Here is a 23,236-nt window from a genome sequence, read left to right on the forward strand (position 1 = left end):
AAATGGACTGGATATGATCAAGACTCATTCATGGCATTAGAAAAACCAATGCTCATTTCAGCTCAATTGAATAATATGCAACCAACAATCGAAGCCTCCGTCAATAATAAATATCCTTGTCCGTGATAATATGGACCTAGAACAAGTGTATTGGAAGAGACACTTATATCATGGATACTCCCTTGAACCTTACATTTCTGCTTCATAAAAACCCGTAATCCGGCCCAGCGATGTTTTATATTTGGTTTCTATCAGAATATTACAGGGCAAGCAACACCATCATACCATGAATAGCATAGCATGCTACTTCCTGGGAGCCCGGAATAATACAGAACCAACAGACAACAGGGTATATAGTTTGCTGGGGCCGAGATACAATATGATGACGTCTTTAGCCCTGAAAATCTGAATCCATTCTCCAATGGGTTTATTCTATACCATTTGGTAGTATCTTCTAGGCACGACCCAAGTTATTCAATGAGCAAAAAGGAACGGCTGATACTACAAATCACGTCCCCAGTACATTCCCAACCAAATCAGCCTGATCAGCTCCACGTCCAAATTTGATATAACCCAGCTGGACTTCCAGCGGTCGCTCGCCGCCAACCACCCACGCGAAATCATCTCCATAATCTCGTTTCAGATCCTCGTTCATCTGCCGTATAAGATTAACCCACTGCGCCATCCGGTCTCGCTTGACTTCTTCCTTGCTGCTATCCGGACCAGCGCCTTCGAAGAAAGCATTATTAATAAACCTGCCCACGGTTACATGGGCAAGAGGCGCTGTGTAGCACGTATCAATGCTAACCCCGGTCTCCAGGGCCATGGTGTGGAGCTGATTTCGAAGATGGTGGTGGGTATATCGGTCGTCCGCTGGGACAAACCCAACAGCCACGCCTAGCTTATCAAACATGACCATCGGCTTAACGAGACGGGCGGTAGATTTGTCCCTGTGGAAGTTTGATCGTGGAATATCCAAGAGTTTCTCGAGCACGGGTACACCAATCTTACTGGATACAGAGCGGAGATGCGAAACTGAATGACGATGCGATAGCTCGAGGACAGAAAGATGAAGATCGGATGGAGGAATGAGGTGAATGTCTGTAAGAGGAATATGGTGTGAACAGGTGTATATATATATAAAACCAGACACGGAGGATAATAAGCTAAAACTAACCGGGTCCTACTAGATTCCAGAGGCGATTCTGAATTTCCTCGAGCAAATTGATCGTTCGTGTATCAGGGCGAGCCCAGACGACGAAGCAGTTTACGTCCTGCTGGCTGAGTTCCCCGATCTCTTTGCCATTCTCCTTTGACTCTTGTTGGAGCTTGAGGTAGCGGATCAATGCCTGGTCTGGCGTGATGCACTGCATAGGTTGGGGATGCTTTTCGTTCTGGTCATTGCAGGTCGTGCCGTTAGAATTTACGGGCAAAAACGAAGCAATTGAGCGGGATAAGCTCGCGGACCGAAAAGACTCGTATGCTTCTTGGATTTTGGTCTGTTCCGAGGTAGTCAGCAGTTGTCGAAGGAATTCATCAATCCACATAATTATTCAACTTACTGGATCATTCTGGCAATCTGGATGGTCCAGAAGCTCCTGGTACCAATTGCGGGTCGAAGGCTCGCCTGTCTGCTGGGGAGGAAATGAAAATAGTGCAGGACGCGCAGAATCGGCCATTCTTAGTTTTATCGATAAGAATGGAATTGAAACGAGGTGGCAGGACGAATAGTTATAGGGTATCTAGTGTTAAATCTAATCAATTAAAAACCCCCTCGAATTACTTTATTCTGTTTCTCTTCTTCTACCCAATAGAAACGGCAGGCCTCAACCCCAACCCTGCCTCGTGCTTGGTGGGAAGGCTGTGCTTGCGGTACATATGGACCTATCTAGGCTGTGCAACACTGCAAATAATGCAGACTTGCAGAGTCCGCCCCATACGCCGTCAAGCGCCTAAACCTGCACGACGACAGTCCGCGACAGCCTCGTCTGCAGGATGGCGCTCAAAAGGCTCGAGAGCGCCAGCTTTGCGGCCCTGGATTTCCCTGCTCCTCGTCCCCCCAGTTATTGAGAGAACTGTTCAGCAGAAGAAGCGGACTCAGAATGTCCAACAAGCCACCTGCCGCAGAATATCCCTTCTCTCTTACATCGTACTGTTCCGGTCTTGACGATGGCCACTTCTGTCAGCGAGAGTTAAAGGAAGAGTCAAGGTCTTGGAGATCGGAGAAATACGCACCTGTCTCCAGCGTGCTTATCCTGGATCATCATCATGGTGTGGGAACAACTAGGGTGTATGATGATGCTGGCATCGATCGGCTAATTAATGTAATTTATCCCTTCTCCTGTGCAGGGGATTTTACCGTGTTCTTAACTGCATGTAGGCCGATCATGATCCGCAGGTTCGGATAATTCTGCTCCAACCGACACCGCAGGAGCAAGTCCTACGAACAATCCGTAATCCAGAAGTCGTCAAATCTCTCCTCACAAACGAGCTCATCAACGACCAGACAATTCCGCCGGCTAATGAAAAGCCTCTGGACCAGCGGGGCGAAGAGGTTCCCTCGCAGTTGAATATTACCCGCCACAGTTTGCTTAAGATCCTTACTAGATATGATATCGCGCCAGCGGCTAGCTCTCACATCCGTGGTCAGGAACAAATCTTTGGCTCGAGACAGTTGAGGGACAGTGACGGGGCTGTGAAATCCTTCGGTAAGTGAGTTGGGCAAACTCGAGGATGATCCAACAACCCTAATGAAATACAGAATTCTGGTACGCCATAAGGGCCAGGGCATATGTTCGAAAACTCGGCAAGGAAGCCGATCTAAAGATGACCATAGTCACCCGATACAATGCCCAATCCGACACAACTTTAGTCCTGTTGAAATACCGATCCTTCAACGACCTCCCACAGCGTTTACTCGAGGAACTAGTGGAGAACTTGGAGGCCTTCATCAAAGAGCCCAACACTGCCTCTCTTGCGAAGAACCCGTTCATTCTCTCCATCATCCATTTCAATCCCACGATTCAGTACTACCGTCGTGCCGCTCGAGACCCACGCGACACCATTCGTGAAGAAGAACGCAGGGTCCACGGCGGCCTGGAAGAGTTTGCCCGGATTGACCTGAACAAGCTCCATCTCACCTTGACAAGTCTTGACCAAGATAAAATCCAAATGAATTTCATCCTAGGGGTCATTGGCCGGTTACGGAAACAACATGAAGCATTCCAGGCAATGGTCAAGGGAAGCAAAAGCTTAGATCAGCGCGACTGGCTGTATTTTCGGGTGGAGGAGGAATTCGACCGATTCGAGAACCAGATGGCCTACTTCAAGTCGTCTGTTGAAGACGTGGCCAGACGTGTGGAACGTTTACTTGACTTGGTAAAGCCTTCCTTCCATCGTCTGTACAGTGCTAATTCTTTCTTACAGCTCTTCAACATGAGCTCCCGCATCAACACCCAATCGAGCTCGAGAATGACCAGGTACGCGATGCAGGAGAGTGCATCCATGAGTACCATCTCCGTCGTGACGATGCTATTTCTTCCTGGGACATTTATAGCGGTACGCGCGATTCCATTCATCTGTACATGGAAGATATGCCCAGTAACTGATAGGAATCCCTAGACCATACTGGGTACAAACATTATCACAGGCCCGACTCGTGCGGACGGCAATAGCCCCGGTGACTCGAAGCTGCTTGTGTCTTCGCAATGGTGGGTTCTCGTGGTCCTGACGGTGTCCCTGACAATACTTACGATGGGAGGATGGTATATTCTACAACGAAGGACGAGAAAGTCGATCGCTCGGATATCCAACCAGAATGCGGTGTAATGTTTTTACGACTTGAGACGATTTAACGATGTCCCGATGGACTGATCTGATGGGAGCGTGTCTTGATGCTTTTTCCGTTGCTATTATTATGTTTCTTGGATACCTGAGTATGAAATATCCCCTTGATAGATGTAATACATTCCTTTTCAGAAGCCAAAATAACTCAAAGTCTCGAGTAGATAACTACCTATAACTAGATTGATAATTATTATTATTGAGTTAGGTAAAAATTTAAAAACAAAAAAAATGTTGACCGACGCAGGGATCGAACCTGCAATCTCTTGATTCGTAGTCAAGCGCCTTGCCATTGGGCCAGCCGGCCATTATTGGAATGACGCATCGAAAGTATGCCTACAAGAGCCAAACCTAATTGGCGCCCTATATTATTATGCCTCGAATGAGATAAATCGTTAAACCGCAGCACACATGTCAAGGAAAAGCTTCCTGCTAAATGTCTGTTCTGTTACTCAAGGTCGCTATAAAGCAATGATATACATGTCTTTACCGTAAAATGGAGCGGTGCATTACACTTAGTACAACAATGAGAAAGGTGTACTCTGTACGAGAGCAGATGAACCAGTTGAATTTAGTCTATATTTGTTTGTTTTTTTTTTTCATCGTAATTTTACTGTTCTACCTATCCTACCCTGCTGGCTCGTCCATATCATCCATGACACGATGCGTGTGTGGACTGATTCTGGCTTCATGTTGTTGAGTAGTAGGTTTATGTTATAGAGCACAGTTTTGGATGGAGTTCAAGACTTAGCCCAGGGCAATACTAGGCCCATCCTGAGGGATTCTCTTCCCGTATCTAGATGCTTCGATATTCTGGTTGCAGCTAGGATAACATGTCCAAGTCAATGGTTTAGCCAGGCAAGGACCTTGAGTATTTTTCGGTTCGATTGATGTCAGTTATGATACTATTAAGCCCTTGCACAGTCTCCGTTGCAGAGGGGTTGCTGGAGATTTGCTCTACTTACAATGCTGCGACTAGGCGATGCCATCATGAAGGATAAAGCAACAATTGAGCTGGCTAACATATATAGGTACACCAGAATCCTTCCAAGTCCCTCACCCTATAAAGACTACCATGGATCTAAACAAACTGGGTCTCTTCCTTTCATGTCAAATTGGGTATAAGACAAAGTCATCCGGCTCCGTCCTGTGTCCTATGCCAGTATCGTCCTCGATCGACTCGACAATATCCTAAGCCTTGTCACTAAGCTATTCAAATATGCACAATATACTTGTAAAACAAGCTGCTCACGTCCTGTGGGATGGTCCTGCATTCCTGACAGGTCACCCGAAAATCCTCCTCCCGAGTGCCCGGGGAGTTGAATTGACTCTCGCTCCTCCATTTCAGACAAGTGTCACACTTTCTCTCTGTCACCGTAGCGACACCCGGAATATCAACGCACGCAAAACACAGGTTGAAGATCCTAGTGGACCCCGGGGAGTATCTGAATTGCTCGACTCCCATCCATTCAGCACATCGATCACATCTCTGGTCACTGATCTCGATATCGGCGCGCTCGGCGCTCCGACAACCTTCACATAATGTATAAACCTTCGAGCCGTGTTGAAATTGGCCCACGTCAAGCCATCTACTACATCTCATACAGTTCAAGTCGCTCAATTCTCCGCGTAGGCCATCTACCCAACACCTGGAGCAGGTTTTGTATAGCTTTCGGGAATCCGGATGTAGTTTGAAGGCGCTTGCTTCTTTCCTAGAATTGCAACATATGCACATCCGCTCGCCTACCTCATCCGACTCATTCATCCTCCGGCAATTGAAGCACCATTTATAGCGTTTCATCTGATATAAGCCAGAAAATGTGTTCTCGAACTCGACCGTCTGGCGCGTAACCCTACATAAGGGGCATCGCTTCGTTGACATGGGTAGGAAAGTCTGGCGGGTATGAATGGATGCAGCTAGAATATATATGACTTGGGATGAGGGTGCTAAATGATGTGTGAAGAATATCTTAGAGTGCAAGATAATGATATGTGGTGCAAGTTATAGCTGATGCTGAAATCAGGAAGAAATGAGACAATGAGGCCCTGGGATACTGATAGTATCGAGGAGGCTGGAAGGTGCATCCTGGGATCACGCTGCCTATGGATAGGTATATGGTATCATATGCCTGTCCGTGTCCTTGCTCCTTCCATTTCAATCTCGGACCGATACTATACAAACCCGACTGGCAATCATTATGTCACCTATGCCACTGACGGCTACATGGTCAGGCGGGCTGTATACAGTAGAAGCATGGTATGTAACAACTACTGATAACAGTGAAGGAGGCTAATATGGATTTTACATACATTCTGGCCCAGAGCGCAATAGCTCGCGCAACTTAAGTCACTCATGATCTAAACTAATGGTGTTTCCATACCGTGAGCAGGGCTCATATATGCTTGTATTCGATACCTGACACTTTGTTAGCCTCTCATGTTTCTGGAACCGGCCTTCTGAAGCCGGCAATATGTCCACGACATACTCATGAGGGAATATCTTAGCTCATCCCTACTGCATATATATATCCGCGTAGTGTCCAATACTTGGGTATAAGGGTAGAACCCAGGGCCTCCTTTCTTCCAGTTAAAAGACAGTGACAGTATTGTGTAGGGGGTCGCATGCAACCTCAGCTGTTTTATATTTCATTTCTGATAATTTCCATAGCTTGAAAAGTCAAGCATTACATAAATTTGGGTGTAAAAAAAGAAAAAGTAACATCAGGAAGAACTGGACGAAAAAATATTGACCGACGCAGGGATCGAACCTGCAATCTCTTGATTCGTAGTCAAGCGCCTTGCCATTGGGCCAGCCGGCCGCGATAGATGCTTTCCAAGTTGGGAATGGAACTAAGAGCCCGAGACGCAATGGGTGGAAGTTTGGTTTAGCACGTGCTGCCGATTAGAGCAATAGTGCCAGCTGGCCACTGTCTACTCCAACTCTACAACAAGGAGATCCATCTCCTTCTTACAATCTAATGGTTTGAATGTGACTGAGATACGGCTGGGATTTTAATATTATTGAGATATGCAACTGTAATTCTCATAACCCAGCCAATACTCCCCCACATCGCCCCCAGCTCCTCCATCCAGTTCAGCCTTACCCTGGGCTATTGTCCATGGGTAAATGGGTCCAATTGCGATGTCTGTGAGAGTATCAATCTAACCCTACTGCAAGAGGTCACTCTCCAGTGCCATAGAAACATTGGTCAAAGTTCTGGCCTATTATAGTCCTGACATCACCCTCTGAAAGCTTCTTTCCTTACCCCTACCATTGGTGTGACCACACAACTGCCAATGCGTGACACGCTGACACGAAAGGATGCACCAAACCTGCCAGTGCGGTCCGGATGGCTAAAACCCGACATGGTCGATTCCCCGAGTATACCAACGAGTCTTTGAGCCCAAGCAGTTTGGACCAATTTGCGCCATCTCGACTTGCCGCTACATCGTTGCGTGGATATCCTTGCACAGGACAGATAACCACACACATTCTCTTTGCAAGGCTACTGGCACAGGGATTATTAAATGTTTACAGTGATCTCCGTCAAAGGGTCCCCCTTTTTACTTCTCGACGTCAAGAAGCAATAACGAGCAGGATCAGAACACGCTCGAACCCGTCCATTTCATGAGGATCCAATGACGTCTATTTTAACTATCCTGACGAAATCAGTTGGAGATACAGGGTTTGTCGACAGGGCTAAAGTTCAACCATAGGTTCTCTCTGATGAATGCTCCGCCAGAAAGAAGGCCCGCCACGGTCTTGGGGAGAAAGACTGAATGGGACCTGCATTGCATCTCCCAGTCAGAGCATGAAATGTTCTTTATGATTTTGGAGCTGTTACGGGTTGGAATCATGGAATTACCTTGCTACACGATCCTGAAGCCCGAAACTATAGGTCGTGATGCGTGGGTTGACCTTATTCAAAGCTGGATTACAGATCTATGGCGCGACCGGTTTCAACTGTGGTAAACTAAATTGAGTGGACCCCCGGAGTGATATAGCCAAATCTTTTTACAGCATGCATCAAGGCCGGCTGGCCCAATGGCAAGGCGCTTGACTACGAATCAAGAGATTGCAGGTTCGATCCCTGCGTCGGTCAGTATTATTTTTGTTTTTGTGTGTGTTTTCTCTTTTTTTTTTTTTTGAGTTTATAACTGCGTGAAGAAATTGTCGGCATATAGAAATTATAAGCGCAAGAGTAGGTTGCATGGTCTGGTATAGTTCTTTTCCTGTTCTTTTCCCGAAGTTAGTCGGATAATGTAATGCAATTAATTTAATTTGTAAGTTTGAATCAGTTAGTTACTCCTAGAGTGCTTCTTCAGAGAAGAAAGAATGCAAGACACGCTTATAAAAATCCCCATATAAAACTTGTCTAGGTGGAAAGCCTGCCATGTACTCCGTACGTAAGGAAAGCAAAAACGCCCATTGCTTCTTAAGGCCAATCCTGGAACGGGATGATTGGCACTTGCCGAATTCTTTGTACAGGATTTACCTACTTCGTTGGAGCGATTTCACAGTTAAATACTTCCGACGACGACTCCGGACGGAAGCGGAAAACGCAACCGGAGCCATAACTCCAGAGAATTACCGAATAACTGTACACCAGACAGCTGGGCCTATGCTGTAGATAGTAAGAGGGTGGTAACACGCTTTAATCTCTAGCCATCCCTGTCTTTTTTTTTTTTTGCTTTTCTATATCCTTGTAGATTGATAATGTACAGTCAGACTGTCAGAGAAAGGCGGCAAGGCCCCAATAAAGAACTGCACTAAGGATTTTAGCTTTTTTTTTTTTCTTCTTTAGTGCGGGAGGAATTTTGATTATCTCAAGCCCTGGCACATATAGGCAAAAAACTGCGACCTCAACATATCAGCGGCCGGCTGGCCCAATGGCAAGGCGCTTGACTACGAATCAAGAGATTGCAGGTTCGATCCCTGCGTCGGTCAATATTTTTGTTATTTTTCCTCGTCTCTCTTCAATTTCTTTTAAAGTTCTGCCACGCATACATATATATATTATATTATATATATACATAAATAAATATATCAATTGAAATAATTGTACATTGATACATTAATCCCCCCCCCTTTTTTTTCACTCATTTAAAACCTCCCCTCGAGACCAGACCGACATTTGCAGTATAGACCGACCCATACAATCATCGCTGTTTGTTGCAACCCGGACAACCGGTTAGTACCGTAAAAAATGTCAAGTTTCGGCTGTGATAAGATAAGGTCCTTGTCCTTCCGTTCATCCAGAAGTACTCCAGCTTAGTTTTTTCCAGGCTCGCAAGACAACTGATGTAGGGACCCATTGGCATGTCCTATTACCTATCACAGAGAGTAATGGGCGATATTCCATGTTGAATTCCCGATTCCAATGCCAACCAGCCGTCCAAAGCCCAAACAACATCGAAGGAGCACAGAAAAGGCTTACATGTTATGTTGTGTGCTGCAATTTGAGACAAGTAGTGATTTTTTTCTGTGTGCTGCCATTGGCATAAGACTACCTAATCGAAAAGGCTCACCTCACCTCACCTAGTAAAGCTCTACAAGACGCGGTTGATTCCTTGAAAACCAGACGGTCTCCAGGGCAAAAAAAAAAAGAAAAAAAAAATAAGCTTAAGCAAGGTACTATCAACTCCTTTATTGTTCCTAGAAAACCGGACGGAGGCAAGGGGGGTACCCGAAAGTCGGACGGTATCATGGTATCACCTCGAGTTACTACCTGCAGGCTGCCAGGAATCGTCTTTTCTTGTCCCTGTTGTCTAGAGAAACCGAGGAAACTTGCAGATATGAAGTGCGGGATAATAGCTAGCTAGATGTGGCTGGGCTGCTGTTACCGTTGCCTGGTAGACGGAAAGTCGGGTAATTTGGAGATTCTTGAAAAAAAATATAAGTATGGTTAGAGAGAGAGAGAGATGCTTTAGAAGTACTCCGTACCTGTATTTAATTCTATTATTAGAGAAACTGGGGAAACCAGTGTTGGATCCGTGGGTGACGAGATGGTTAACCAAGGCAACCTTCGAGTCATCTTTGAAGCGGTCAATAATACCTTGAATGCTCAGGATTCAAAAGGCATGATTTGATATTTCAATAAAAAAGAAAGAGAGCGAATCAGCCTCTTCAAAGTATTCCAGCCACAGAAATATCAAGCGGGTTCCTGGCTTTCTGCTGCCATGTTTTCTGCAGGGTTTTGGCCGTCATATGGAATGAATTATGGATGCTTAGTCCATCCACTAGTCTCGGACGCTCTGCCTATTAGTATTAACGGTGTGGCTTCGCAGAGTAATCTTGTGTTTCCCCCTCTCACCGTCTTAGAAATTGAAGTAGAAACTTGAAGTTGGAAGTTGGTGGAGTCCCAAGCCTCTTCTATTATCACCATCACCATCACCATCATCACCATCCCATCTCAATTCTCTCTCTCCTTTCCTCCCCCATACATACTCTCATACATCACCCCACGTATCGTACATATTGCAGCTGTCGTTGAGTTGTTATTGTTTTTCTTCTTCTCCATTCAATCTCTGCCTTTCTCGCTTCCCGTGCGAGACTCCTTTCCACCCATTTCTCCGCTACAATCGTGTCCAGGTGCCTTTGTTGACGTCCGCTCCGTCAAATTCGACGTTTCCCTCTGCATCCTCGATCTCTTGCCGTCAGCAAAAAAAAACCCCCCTAATAATATTCCAGTCGACCCAATAATTACTACAGTCCTCAATAATCTTAATCGGAGTCCTTTCGTTTCTGCATCCCAGATCTGCGACGGCACAATCGTGACCGGGGCTCGAACGTGGGTCTAGCTGTGAAAATCGGCCGTATTTTCAACCTCTTCGCTCCACGTTCATCTTCTGTCCTTCTCACTCTCGCATGGTGATTGTGTGATTCAGCGCTTGTTCGCCATGGGCTCGACACACTTTGGCAATTTCAACGTGAGTTTGCGCTTCATTCCACGGTTGCTTGAGCGGAAACTGATCATACCATCTTCTGAGCTAGGACTTCTGTCGTGATTCCACCTTACCAGTCTGCAATGTACGCCCCCCCGGATTATGATTTTCTCGCCGCGCCCCAGTGGATCGCAGTAGCGCCCTTAATCGATAGTGCTCGTGTTGCTAACTCTTCTTCCCTCTACAAAGCTTTTTGTCGACAACAACCAGCCCCCTAATGCTGCCTACGGCGGCTGTGCCCTCACCGGAATTGGCCTGCGCGGCGACCGAAACCTTGCAAATCTTGGTATGACATGTCTCGTTTACACGCGCGGTGATGGATACATGGCTCATATTTTACAGGCTCTATTTTGCTTGCATTTATCAGTATCTTGGTGTCGTTGGTTCTGATATGGCGATCAGACCGCAAACAAGCGGCCGTGGGCCGAAGGTACGAGCAAGGCAATGTAAAAAAAAAAAAAATCGGAGCACGATCAAAGCTGACGTGAGCACAGGGAGATCCAATTATTCCTGCTAGGCTTCATTATAATTGAGATTTGTGAAATCTTCTCCGTTGGCGGTATTCCTCTCAAAGATGATGTTCGAAAGGTTTGTAGTCCCAAGTGTGTAATGGATAAATCTAACTCTGGCAGGGCTTTTCGGCCGTTCACATTGCTGCGATCACTGCAACTTGCTGGATTCTGTTCCTGAATGCGTTGGTTGGCTTCCAATTTCTAGACGACGGCACTCCTGCTTCACTCGGTCTGTTCACTATTTCTGGTTTGGTATTCTTCGTCGGCACGGGGTACATTGCGCTGGACACAGCATTCGACTGGACCGGAGAGTTCGAGACAACTGCTCCCGATCACTATCGGAATATTGCGCTCTATGTGCTATATCAGCTCTTCCCCCTCGTCTGTTTGGTTGCTTTTTACCTTCTCGAGACCTTCCTGGTTATTCGAGTTTTGGGTGAACTACGACCAATGCGTATGTTTAGGTTCGCTCGATTAAAATCCACGGGAAAGTACTGACATAGTCTAGTGTACCTGACTGCTGCGGGAATTCTTTTTGCCATCGGCCAAATATTCAACTACGTCATTAGCACTCATCTCTGCCACGCGACAGACGGCAAGATCAACGGCGCCCTATTTGAGACCTTCTTTACGCTCGTCGCGGTTGTTATGATTTGGGTCTTCTGGAGCAGTATCACAGAAGACGACTGGCCCATTCCAATGTCCCAGTCTATGCCGGGATACAACTAATCGCGCTGCATCACCATCCATCATCCGATGTCTAGTCTACAGAGAGTGTCCTTTCTTTCACCCCCCTCTCACTCTTCCATTTACGTACTCTGCCTGTCTCGTTCGATAATCACCATTATCGACTATGTCTATGCCTCTATGCCTATGCCTATGCCTATGCGTCCTACGATCCTTATATGATTGATTTGATACCCGCTAATCCTGTTATCCTGCCCTTCCCCCTTCCCCCTTACGATTGAGACACCATTTCCCCATTCCACCCCGTTTCACATTTAACGACCATCTTGGATGCGCCCCGGTTGACTATGATATCTCGACTACCAGTACCAATGCTATTACTATTGCCGGTATCGGTATGGGTACTATTTTTGAGTCATTACACCTGGGTACATTTAAATCATTTCATCGCCCAGACTTGAACTCATTGCTCGCGGGTTTCTTTTTTTTTTTCCCCTTTCGCTCTCCAAACAACCAGAAGAAGATGCGAGGGAAACAAGCAAGCTGCGCAGGCAGGTTGAGTTGCTATTACGATTAGTATATTTTTCCTACATATACTTTTCAATTTTTTCATTTATTAATTTTTTTTTTTCCCTCCCCTCATTACCTCTGTTAGATACCTTTTCTGCCTTGTAATTAGTGTACGTTACCTTACTTCAGATAATCGCTCTTTTGAGTAGTCAGTTAGGACTAGGGTTCGGTCGTAAATGAGAAAAGGAGGTTGCAGATTTTCTTTCTTTCTTTCTTTCTTTCTTTCTTTTCCTGTCTATAGTAGGGAGGTATATTTTCCGCCGGAGTATGAGTAGAAAGGCGGTTTTATAGATTTCTTTAAGATGGTAATCCAATTTTTTTTTTTGAGTACACTGCCGGTGGAAATACTATATTAGAGTAGAGAATAGATACATCACTTCCTCAACCCACAGTACAACCATGTACCTACCTAGGTACCTGGGGTGTATCTGTGAAAACAGAATCAAGAGCTGTTAGGATCCAAGGAGAGTGCGGTACCAGAATACCACAGAACAAAGAAATATATACAAGACCAAACCAGGTGCATATGCACAATTAATACCAAGCCAAGCCAGCCACAAGAAGAGCATTATCCTGTAGAAATCAATACATACTGTCTGTCCAGCAAAGCACAGCAAAACAAAACAAAACAAGTATATATATGCCATATGCTATATGCCAAAAAAAAAAAAAAAAAAGGAACAACCAAAAACAAAAATAAGAAAATCCCCCATGCTCATGCCTGATTTGTCGTGAAAAGAACTGCTGTCTCAAGTAGAAATAAAACAAGCCAGAAAATATATATGGAAAAAAAAAAAAAAAAAAAAAAAAAAAAAGGTAAAGCATCTTTGAAGAAGCTATAGTCGGACCTTGACATCCACGCAAGGGAGCGTCCATTCCCGTCGTCCAACCAAACTGCGCAACCATTCCAGTCCGAAGTTCGTCCAGTCAGCTGTCTGCAGCTCATTTAAGGCTGCAGCCCCCGGGGGACAAGATGGGTCGGCAAAGAATCGTTTTTGGGCTTTGTCAACCACGGCACCGGCTAGTGCTTTTGCGGTGCTGTTGACGGTCTCGAAAGCGTAGCCAGCTAGCGATTCGTTCTCGAGTGCAAGTAGCGAGGCGGAGGAGGAGGAGGCGTTGTGTTGGTGGCATAGGGAGTTGTCAAGGGAGGGGGAGGAAGAAGAGTAGCGAGGGGCGAACCAGTCCGAGCGGAGGTTGAAGAAGCATCGATCCGACCAGTTACAGGTGGAAGCGAAGAGGATGACGAGGAGGGCAGAGCAGTAGATACATGGTCGGTGAAGGATGTAGGTGAGGGTGACGAAGGAGATGAGGAAGAGCGGGGAAGCGTTGGTCGGAATGAAGAGGAGAGGTAGCCAGCTGTATAGATAGATTTATATCAGTTTGGTTGCACGCGGAGTGGTTTCTTTAGAGCGATCAAGAGGGGGGAGTATTGGATAGAGTAAAACAGCTTACCTCCGGAGACAGAACATGGTGATAGAAGGTAAGGTCCTACCAATGCTGGATGAGGTTACAGCGAGCGGAAAGTGAAAGTTGCTTGAAGAGGGAGAGAGAGAGAAGAGAGAGAAGACGGGAGGATGAAATGTAGTGGCGAAAAGGAGGTGGATTATTGGTGGTAGCACGACAGACAAATCTGAAAGCATTGGGAGGAGAAGGAAATCCCGAGTCATCAGAGCTGCTATATTAAAGCAAAAGGTTGAATTATCTCAGCGCCTGGTGTAAAAATACCGAAAGTTTACCGTCCCGAACCGTCAACTGGTAACTAAAAAACCGTCAGCCGCAACCTCCAATTTTCTTTTCTCCTCTTCCTCTCCAGCCACACAACAACGAATCTTTCTTCCTTTACCTTTCCTTCTCTTCTCTCTCTCTCTCTCTCTCTTTTCCTCCCCTCCCCCTTTCTTCGCCCTTTCCAACTCCCCTTGTATTATAGTCCATCCTTCAATTTCTCTTTGCTACTGAATCTTCTTCATCTCACTCTTTCACTCTCTTGCTGCTTGCCTTCCCTTTCGCTGGTTACCTTGGTTGTCTCTCGAAAGAGAGCTTCTTAGACTAACGTCAGAGCTCGGATTTTGCTGGAGGTCGCCTCCCACAACGGCGAGTGACAGAAATGTCGACCCCCAATGACATCCAGGCTCTCTTGGCGAGCATAAGGCCACGTCCATCTCCTTCAAGCACTCCTGCTCAGGATCCTGGAATGGCTCCCTATCCTCCCCAGTACCAGCAAGGATACCGCACCCAGCAGCCACCTCCCTATGACGGTCAGAGCTATCCGCATGCCCACCTGCAGCAGCAGCAGCATGGTTATCGTCACCCTTCCGTTTCGTCTGTCATTCAAACCCCGTTGCCCGTGAACACTCCTCGCCATGGTTCGGATATTCTTAGTCCTAATATTCCGACGCCTCGCGACGCCTTCCCTCCACCCCAGCACCACCAACCTCTACCCCAGAACCCTGACCGCGCTGTCAATTTGTTGAATCTTCTCAAATTCAACCAACCTGCGGCTCCTCCCGCCCAGCAGCAGGCCCCTGTTGTGGGTATGGAGCAGTCCAGCTATACTCCTCCTGTCGCCCCTGGTGTGGATGAGGCTACAAAGTCTCACACGAGAAACATCTCTGCGTCTGACTTAGTTGCTTCGCTATTTGGTAGACAGGGGCAAGCGCCTTTGGCCCCAGTCCAGCCGACCGGCGTGCAGCCTCTGCCTCAGTCTGCTGCAGAGAGCCCATCGGCTACTCCAGGCGCGGAGAAACCCCAGGAGATGTTGCTTCGCTTGCTGAATCGGTCGAAATCAGGTCAGGAGATGTCTGGTAGTCCCGCCAAGTCATCTATTGAGTCTCCAGGCTCGATCGCATCCCAAAAGAACGTATTTTTCGAGCCTGAGGTCGCAAGTAACCTGTCGGTCGAAGAGGCTACGGAGCGGTTGTCCGGGGCATCGGACAAACTGTCCCCGACCGGCAAAGAATCTCTCTTCATCCACGTCAACCCCTTCGACCAGTTGGCAGCCCTTTCCCGGAACCGTACCCCCCAGCCCAAGTCTCGTAGTGAGAGTCCGGTTGTCGAGGCCACCAGGAGCCAATTTACGGCAAATTTTGAAGCTGCACCTGCTTCGCAGATTCTTGAAGGCGAGCGCGCCAAGTCACCTAGTTTGGCGGAAGAACAAAAAGAAGCTGTCTCCAATGTGGTTGATAGGCTTGTGGAGCAACTCGTTCGTGACGTTGACGAGTCTCTAGAGAAGTTGACTCAGGAGAAGAGGGCCTCTGTTCAGGCAGCACAAGAAGATAGCACTCAGGCCATCCTCTCTTCCATTTCTGTTCCTCTGGAGGAAATACCCAATGGCGAAAACCAGAACGATGTTCTGAAGGAGACTCCAGAAGAATTTGTCAGCTCTGCTGTTCCGAAAGAGTCATCCAACAATAGCAGTGGCGAAGCGTTAGCAGAAAGCTGGGAGAGTGCCGAAGAGAGTGCTGAAAAGGATGAGGAACGTATTGTTTCAGTCCACAACTTTCCCTTGCGCCCATTCATATCTATCACCGTCAAGTCTTTCCCTGGAAAGATCTCGACTCTGCGCGATGATGGAATCATGGATATCGCCCGCTTGAAGAAGGATTTCGATCAGTTAGATCGATCTTTGACCTCCGCCACTCCCGATTACATTGTTTATGCGCTCGCTAAGAATGGCGGCATGAGGATCATTCGTCAGGATGATGGGAGTGACAAGCAAGTCTTCCGCTCCACCCGTGACCGTGTGTTCAACGTCGCTGTCTGTACGTCACAGTCTATGGGCGGCTCATCGGATGAGCAAGCCGTTCTTGGTATCGGTGTTAGCGGAGCAGTCTACTGGGCCCTAATATCCCGGGGAGACAGAGACCTTTTCGAACAGGACGCCTTAGAGAGCGAGTGTCTCATATTCCCACCATTTCCCGCTTCTGATGAGAACACCTCCGGTGGCCAGCTGAAAACGCGGGCCAAAAGGAGCTCTCGTCACCCTGGTTTCTTTGCAATTGGCCGTGGCAAGAATATCTATGTCATCTCTCCACAGGCTGCTGCAAACCCTGCGTACGGTGTTTCGGGGAGCAACCGCACTGTCAACACCGAAAAGTTTTTCAAGGAGCGTGCCATGAAGATATCTACTGGCAAGGCTGGCAAAGACTTCATGTTTAGTGACGATGACACCGTCATTGCCTCTCTGGATAAGACCGGACGCCTGCGTTTCTGGGATATCCGCGAAGTGGTGAATAGTTCGAGCTTCTTTACCTCAGGTCCTAACCCTGCGGAAGTCCGCATCCCACTCAACACCTTTGTGACTGGCTCTCCCACGGAGAAGTCATGGCCAACATCTGTTCTTTTCATTGACAAGCTGCGTCCTTATATTAAGTCCATGGCGCTCCGTTACGTTCTAGTTGGACTGAAGCAGAACCACACCTTGCAACTCTGGGATATTGGGCTGGGCAAGGCTGTGCAAGAGCTCAAGTTCCCTCATGAGAACGAGTCGGATGCTATCTGCAGCGTTGCGTATCACCCCGGCTCCGGTATCATCGTTGTTGGACACCCTACCCGGAACTCTATATACTTTGTTCACTTGTCCGCTCCGAGGTACAACCTGCAGCCCATGTCACAGGCCTCGTTCATCAAGCGTGCCGGTGAGAAGGATAACAGCCTTCCTAAGCCCGAGTCGACTGCTTGCATGAGCGGCATCCGGGAAATTTCATTTGCATCAAAGGGCCAATTGCGAAGCTTGGATCTTCTTCCGATTACCAAAGCTGCTGGAGATGAAAGTGGTCTCTTTGAACTTTACGTGATGCATTCCCGTGGAGTGACATGTCTTAACATCAGGAAGGAAGACCTCGGTTGGAGCCAGGACAACAAGATCATACGTCCTGTCAACGCTCTAGAGGAGGGCTTGATTGATATTTCCGATCTTCAGGCATTCCCCACCTATATTTCGGACGAACCTTCCGTGAACGGCGATGCAAACTCCACTCCTACCAAAATGGCGCCAAAGGAAGTCACCAGAAATATTCCGGAGTTAAGTGCGGAGCCCAGTGCCAGTGCTGGACCTAGTACTCTGCGTACACAGTCCCCCGTCAAGACTGCGATCAAGAAGAAGCTTGGTGACGAGCAGTCTGACGCAGCAACTGCGGCAGCCGCCTCTGAAAAGCCCGAGAAGAAGAAGAAGAAGAAGGGAACAGCAGTCACCGGCGAACCTGCCAAGGCAAAGGAGGTCAGTCCGGCAACGAATGCTGGAGATGATCATAGTATTGATCAAACCAATGGGGACACTTTTAAGAGTCCAACGGTAAGCTATAACAGCGTACCACCTCCCGCTCTATACCAGTCTGTCGCTGCATCTGGTTCTGGCGAATCTTACGAGACCTTGAACAAGCATCTTGAAGCTTTCCAGATTGGTGTCGCAGGCGAATTCCAGAAGAGCCTTGGGCGTGAGCTCGAGGGTTTGTTGACTCGGTTTGACGAAGAGCGACGCAGCTGGGATGCTGCGTCTACCGCCAGACAAGATCAAGTCCTACGATTAGTCTCGAGTACTCTATCTGACAACGTGGAGAAGAACCTTGCACGGATTGTGACTCAAGGCATCCAATCCGAAGTTGTCCCCGCTCTGTCCAGCATCACCTCTACTGCTGTTGGCAAGGAACTGAACACAGTTCTGCCCCAGCAGCTTGGTGAGGCTGTTTCTCGCGAGCTGCGTCAATCCTTGCCTGGGGCGGTCGATCGTGCACTGCAACAGCCTGGCACGGTGAAAGTCTTGTCAGATGCTGTAGGCCAGAAACTCACTTCCCATGTGGAAACCGAGATCTCCAAAGCCATGCAGAACACTGTTACCCCTGCCTTCAAAAGTCTTGCGCTGCACACTGCTGAGAAGGTTGGAAGCGATATGGAAAAGCAGATGCAGGCTCAGATGAGGCAGTTTGAGATCCAACGTAAGAACGATGCTGCGAAGATTGAACAACTTACCAGCCTTGTTCGCGGACTGTCTGACACGGTAACCGCGATGGCCGCTGCCCAGACTGGATTCCAGAACGAGGTCCTGCGCCTCAACCAGGTCCTAGCGTCTCGTCAGGCGGAGGGCAGCCAGGGTTTGGCGAGGTCGGCCGCAGCATCGTCCACCTCGCCAGCTCCAGCTCCAGCTCCCCCAGCCAACAGGAGGAGCCCGGAACAGCTTGAAATGGCCGAAATTTCCCAGCTTATGGGCGAGGGTAGATATGAAGAAGCGTCCGTAAAGGTTCGTCGTCGCATCCCGTGTTAAAAACATCGTTGCTAATTTGGTTACAGTGGCTGCAATCTGAACAGCAAGCCGACTTGTTTGATAATCTATTTGTACGCATGAATCCTTCTTCATACCTTCCTGGGCTTTCCCCGATTGTTGCGTTGTCTGTTGGTGTTGCGGTCACGTCCTCTCTGGATTCCCGCCCTACGGAGCGTCTCGCATGGCTGGATGTTGTGCTCCAAACCGTCAATTTAATGGTATGATACTTCACAATGCACAAATTTTTTGTTAGATGCTGACTTGAGTTGCTAGGATCCGGACATCCGTGAGGTTGCGCCTAAGATTATGGATATCCTCATCCAACGGCTTGATGCGCTGTACATGTCAGTTGCGGCACACTCGCCACACGACCCAATTCTTCGCCGGGTTCCTCCTCTCGCTCGTCGGGCTCGAGAGCTCCGTGGATGAACACTGCTGAAGGGGATTACATGAAGGACCATGATGTGGTAAATTAGCAAGGGATGGATGAATGTTTCATTCACGACTAATGAATAATCATGATTCATGCGTCGGGGCTTGTTACAAAAGTTGAGCAGATGATCTTTATGTTTTTATTGGAGCACTTACAATGATATGCTTGGGAATATGGCTTGCGAGCAGCTGCGAATATCGCCTGGTTCTCTATTGTAGATGACGCAGACAAGTAGTGGACCGCAGCAACGCGATTATGGTTTTTTGCTGGAGCGGCCCAGTAACTGTCAATGTAAATAACGGACATGATTTAATGGGTGGGTATCATGGAATTAGGCATCACGACCATGACCTGATCTGATCATATAACCGTTTCGGAGATAATCAATACTGCAGTATGATTGAAAATAAATAAAATAAAATTTTTTCAAAAAAAAAAGTGGTTGACCGACGCAGGGATCGAACCTGCAATCTCTTGATTCGTAGTCAAGCGCCTTGCCATTGGGCCAGCCGGCCTTGTTGATGGAGGAAAGCTTCTTCTTTGCCATCATGTCCCTGCGCTAAACTAAGTGGGGCTAACAACCGGTACCTCGTAGTTTATATGTAGCATTATATTATTTCTCAGCGTTCAGAACAAGAGCACACTACTACAGTCAGTCTACAGATTCTCTATTTCATGCTCTCCTCGGGTCGCTGTTATTATCTAGTATTATTTAAGCTATCTATCGTTTAATTTCACTGGGAAATTGCTGTAGTGCTCCGTGTAGACTGCACGTTTTCTGTGTTCTGTCCTTGGCCACTTGGGTCGCTTCTGCTTTCCAGCGTATAGCAATTGTGATGCGATTTTTTTGGTTTGTTCTTCTTGCGGGGTATGTGTCTTGCAGCTGGGTTTTGGTAGTTACTAGGTATTGTGTGGTTGTATTGTGGGAGGACAGGGTTGTTGTAGATGGTGGCGTCGGTGGGTGGGGATGGTTCGAGCGCGAAGTAGAGGGGGGGTAGGTAGGTATAGTTGCTCATTGTAAGTATATGTATGTCATGGTGTGGTGGATATGGTGCCGTGTGCAGCCATACAAACTACTTGGTTGTTGTGGTGATTTGGCTTGGTGTAGGTTGCTTGGTTAGATGGCAAACCTGTATTATATATAGAAATGGAAGCTTATTTATATACTCTGTACAACACAGTACCATGACATACTAGTAGGAAGATACAAAACACAAAAATACCAAGCAGTATGCAGTACAATGCAATATACTACAGTAATTTTATATTTAGTCATGTATATTGGGAATGGTATGTGTTGTTCAACCACATTCAAGTTGGGAGAAAGATAGATGTTTTCTAAACCATAGAGAGTAAGAAGTGAAGATACAACATACCTGATGTGCAGCCTATTATATCTATATTTGAAACCTGCTATCAATCAGCTCGCATGGCTTAGTTGGTAAAGCGCATCACTAGTAATGATGAGATCCTCGGTTCGAATCCGAGTGTGAGCATTTCTTTTTTGATTTTATTTTTTTTTTTACCAACTCCCCAACATCATTTATCACTAGTATTTATTACATTCGATTCCTACATCGGTATCTTGCTGGACAGCGGCATGCGTTCCCTCCACAGCCTGCAAAGCCATGCAGAACCCCCTTACATTTACCCCGTACAGCGTACACAATCCCAAGATGCCAGCCCCACTTTCGCCCAACAGTGCTCATTTGTAGCGAGCCGACTTATAAATCGCTTTAACTACCTGACATATCTTCTGCCACCCCACTGGTTCTGAGATCTTAATTTCCCATTTATTTATCTCATGCATCTCCATGCATCTCCATGCATGTTTCACTCACGAGTATACCTAGCCTCCGTGACCTTCCGAGGCTCCTCGAATCCTGGCTGGAAGTATCCACCGGCAGTGATAACACCTAGAACAGATCAAACCTAGTCAGATCACATCGGAGTTTCTCTCGCTTCCCTCTAATCTACAATTGACCGCAACACGGACCCAGCCACTACCAGCAGTAGCACTTATACCCCATGCGGGATAGCGAGTATCGAGACAACCTATCGATGATCCGGAGTATGGCTACGATATGATATACCCGGGACTATGCACTGCATGTGGGCATAGCTAGCTACGTGTCATCCATATAGTATGCAAATACGGAGTACTATTGCTGCCTGGTTCCTGTAATAGCCTCCTTCCTACACTATAGAAGGGACTGTCCTAGGTTGGACTATTAGGGGCTAACCGAAATCCCTCCATGCGGAATGGGTTGAATGCGGGTATAACTATGTTGGGAGTTGGCAGGGACGAGGACCAGCCCCGTGGCCAGCGCGAGATGAACCGAAGGCTAAGGGAGTGTTAGAATCTGCTTGTAGCATACCGTGAAGGCGATACCAAAGTACCCGGAGGGGAATATGTCGACCTGGTCATGGATTGATCGGTCACATGAAACATATTAACCCAGTGAGCAAGTGCTACTGATGGGATACCTCGTAAAATACTAACCAAAGCATTTACGTCTGTCTGTCTGCATTTAGCGCTGATGGCATCCTTACTATACGTATGGGTTTTATAGCACATGCTTACCTCTACTGTAAAAGATAAAAGCCCCCCCCCCCTTCCATGCCCGTGCGCGTGTTTCTAGGATAATATCACTAAACCAACAACAGGCTGAGAGGCAAACGCTGCTCGTGGCCTTGATCACTACTGGTATCGGCTATACAGTCCTGTGCGCTGGAATCAAGAAGTAGATGCATCTGTATAGGACAGTGGGGCGGTTATAATAAATAATAAAGGAAATACATTCCTTGAGTATAAGGAGACCTTTACAGTCAAGATACGGGCGGAATAGGAGCGCGAAGAATTGAATTAATAGTATATACAACGCTAGAGATGGTTGTAGCTAACTAGGAGTTTGATTGATGAGATAAATCTATATGCAAGGGAAGGGTCATCTTCTTACCCAGGTTAATAAATTAAAATACAAAGCCAAATGTTCATCCAAGCTCGCATGGCTTAGTTGGTAAAGCGCATCACTAGTAATGATGAGATCCTCGGTTCGAATCCGAGTGTGAGCATTTTTTGTAGGTTTTTTTTTTTTTTTTTTTTTTGGGCGCTCCCCACCTCCGCATCTACGACGCCCTAGGGACTAATATAGGACGTCATTTCCATCCAATTACTATCTATTTAGTAATGTACTACGCCATAGTTAGCCACTTGCACTTTAGGATCAAGCAGCAACCTAGAGAACAGGAAACAGGAGCTCCATAACTATGTTACCATACCATACACTTACTTGTGACAACTTTCGGCCTGTTTACATGATACACTTTTCTCCAAGTTTCTTGTCTCTTAGTAAGAGTTGGGGGGGGGGGGCGGCTGAGGGGATGCTGGACCTACTCTGTTGAACTGTTCGCAGTAGAAGGATAGAGTCTGTTCGCAGTAGAAGGATACTGTGGATTATTAATGCATTAATTAATAGTTAACTACTAATGATGCCCTTCTATTGTGTTTTTTACCTTTTGATTTTCCCGTTTCGTCTTCCCATTAGAATATTTCTACTTACTTAGGTACCTTTGAGCGCATCTACATGGAGGTGACAGTACATGTTGTGTTGTCCAATTGTTCTTACACTTTACATAAGAAAGACGTTAATTGATCGAGACACCACGTAGGAATAAACCAGCCCCGCCTACCTACCACCCAGGAGAGATCTTGAATAAGATTACCAAAATCCTTCAGATACCTACCCAGGTCTCCTATGGAGACTTCCTTTCCGCACACCCTTCAATCACACTTGACACCAAAACAACCAATCAGCTCGCATGGCTTAGTTGGTAAAGCGCATCACTAGTAATGATGAGATCCTCGGTTCGAATCCGAGTGTGAGCAAATTTTTTTGGTCATTATTCATTTCGTTTACACTTGCTTTTGATCTTTTTTTTGTTTTTTTTTTTTTGTTTTTTTCGAGTTATCGTACGTACGTACCTAAC

At 46.9% G+C, this 23,236-nt stretch overlaps 7 protein-coding genes and 8 non-coding genes across 15 annotated transcripts; 9 read left to right on the forward strand and 6 right to left on the reverse strand.

Moving 5' to 3' along the window:
* Positions 1 to 367: 367 nt before the first annotated feature.
* Positions 368 to 1,720, reverse strand: P175DRAFT_0501479 (uncharacterized protein). Its single transcript, XM_040897175.1, has 3 exons — positions 1,563 to 1,720; positions 1,178 to 1,499; positions 368 to 1,101 (listed from the first exon to the last, which is right to left on the reverse strand). Exons 1-3 carry the CDS (start codon positions 1,677 to 1,679, stop codon positions 509 to 511), a joined length of 1,032 nt encoding a protein of 343 aa, XP_040752232.1. The 5' UTR covers positions 1,680 to 1,720; the 3' UTR covers positions 368 to 508.
* Positions 1,721 to 1,824: 104 nt separating this feature from the next.
* On the forward strand, positions 1,825 to 3,983 carry P175DRAFT_0501480 (uncharacterized protein). Its single transcript, XM_040897176.1, has 5 exons — positions 1,825 to 2,324; positions 2,381 to 2,708; positions 2,762 to 3,378; positions 3,427 to 3,558; positions 3,622 to 3,983. Exons 1-5 carry the CDS (start codon positions 2,103 to 2,105, stop codon positions 3,826 to 3,828), a joined length of 1,506 nt encoding a protein of 501 aa, XP_040752233.1. The 5' UTR covers positions 1,825 to 2,102; the 3' UTR covers positions 3,829 to 3,983.
* A 95-nt stretch (positions 3,984 to 4,078) lies between these two features.
* P175DRAFT_0t75 lies at positions 4,079 to 4,150 on the reverse strand. Its single transcript has one exon. It is a non-coding gene; the product is annotated as a tRNA-Arg (tRNA).
* A 2,440-nt stretch (positions 4,151 to 6,590) lies between these two features.
* Positions 6,591 to 6,662, reverse strand: P175DRAFT_0t74. The gene has a single exon. It is a non-coding gene; the product is annotated as a tRNA-Arg (tRNA).
* A 139-nt stretch (positions 6,663 to 6,801) lies between these two features.
* On the forward strand, positions 6,802 to 7,816 carry P175DRAFT_0557533 (uncharacterized protein; the record flags this gene model as incomplete). Its single annotated transcript, XM_040900778.1, has 2 exons — positions 6,802 to 7,397; positions 7,517 to 7,816. The coding sequence occupies exons 1-2, from the start codon at positions 7,194 to 7,196 to the stop codon at positions 7,814 to 7,816; spliced, it is 504 nt and encodes a 167-aa protein (XP_040752234.1). The 5' UTR covers positions 6,802 to 7,193.
* Positions 7,817 to 7,874: 58 nt separating this feature from the next.
* On the forward strand, positions 7,875 to 7,946 carry P175DRAFT_0t62. The gene has a single exon. It is a non-coding gene; the product is annotated as a tRNA-Arg (tRNA).
* Positions 7,947 to 8,719: 773 nt separating this feature from the next.
* On the forward strand, positions 8,720 to 8,791 carry P175DRAFT_0t63. The gene has a single exon. It is a non-coding gene; the product is annotated as a tRNA-Arg (tRNA).
* A 1,952-nt stretch (positions 8,792 to 10,743) lies between these two features.
* Positions 10,744 to 12,029, forward strand: P175DRAFT_0532205 (chitin synthase export chaperone; the record flags this gene model as incomplete). Its single annotated transcript, XM_040899943.1, has 7 exons — positions 10,744 to 10,773; positions 10,838 to 10,873; positions 10,978 to 11,074; positions 11,131 to 11,218; positions 11,283 to 11,376; positions 11,421 to 11,754; positions 11,809 to 12,029. The coding sequence occupies 7 exons, from the start codon at positions 10,744 to 10,746 to the stop codon at positions 12,027 to 12,029; spliced, it is 900 nt and encodes a 299-aa protein (XP_040752235.1).
* A 1,314-nt stretch (positions 12,030 to 13,343) lies between these two features.
* Positions 13,344 to 14,188, reverse strand: P175DRAFT_0479168 (uncharacterized protein). Its single transcript, XM_040895384.1, has 2 exons — positions 14,010 to 14,188; positions 13,344 to 13,913 (listed from the first exon to the last, which is right to left on the reverse strand). Exons 1-2 carry the CDS (start codon positions 14,024 to 14,026, stop codon positions 13,394 to 13,396), a joined length of 537 nt encoding a protein of 178 aa, XP_040752236.1. The 5' UTR covers positions 14,027 to 14,188; the 3' UTR covers positions 13,344 to 13,393.
* Positions 14,189 to 14,376: 188 nt separating this feature from the next.
* P175DRAFT_0501482 (uncharacterized protein) lies at positions 14,377 to 19,641 on the forward strand. The gene is made up of 3 exons (XM_040897177.1): positions 14,377 to 18,789; positions 18,840 to 19,031; positions 19,087 to 19,641. The coding sequence occupies exons 1-3, from the start codon at positions 14,662 to 14,664 to the stop codon at positions 19,240 to 19,242; spliced, it is 4,476 nt and encodes a 1,491-aa protein (XP_040752237.1). The 5' UTR covers positions 14,377 to 14,661; the 3' UTR covers positions 19,243 to 19,641.
* A 48-nt stretch (positions 19,642 to 19,689) lies between these two features.
* On the reverse strand, positions 19,690 to 19,761 carry P175DRAFT_0t73. Its single transcript has one exon. It is a non-coding gene; the product is annotated as a tRNA-Arg (tRNA).
* A 908-nt stretch (positions 19,762 to 20,669) lies between these two features.
* Positions 20,670 to 20,742, forward strand: P175DRAFT_0t64. Its single transcript has one exon. It is a non-coding gene; the product is annotated as a tRNA-Thr (tRNA).
* Positions 20,743 to 21,079: 337 nt separating this feature from the next.
* Positions 21,080 to 21,824, reverse strand: P175DRAFT_0532209 (uncharacterized protein; the record flags this gene model as incomplete). Its single annotated transcript, XM_040899944.1, has 5 exons — positions 21,080 to 21,162; positions 21,224 to 21,323; positions 21,490 to 21,591; positions 21,625 to 21,666; positions 21,750 to 21,824. The coding sequence occupies 5 exons, from the start codon at positions 21,822 to 21,824 to the stop codon at positions 21,080 to 21,082; spliced, it is 402 nt and encodes a 133-aa protein (XP_040752238.1).
* Positions 21,825 to 22,248: 424 nt separating this feature from the next.
* Positions 22,249 to 22,321, forward strand: P175DRAFT_0t65. The gene has a single exon. It is a non-coding gene; the product is annotated as a tRNA-Thr (tRNA).
* Positions 22,322 to 23,062: 741 nt separating this feature from the next.
* On the forward strand, positions 23,063 to 23,135 carry P175DRAFT_0t66. Its single transcript has one exon. It is a non-coding gene; the product is annotated as a tRNA-Thr (tRNA).
* Positions 23,136 to 23,236: the final 101 nt, after the last annotated feature.

The sequence above is a fragment of the Aspergillus ochraceoroseus genome, assembly GCF_002846915.1.
Source record: "Aspergillus ochraceoroseus IBT 24754 chromosome Unknown P175scaffold_4, whole genome shotgun sequence".
In the NCBI taxonomy this organism is placed as follows: domain Eukaryota; kingdom Fungi; phylum Ascomycota; class Eurotiomycetes; order Eurotiales; family Aspergillaceae; genus Aspergillus; species Aspergillus ochraceoroseus.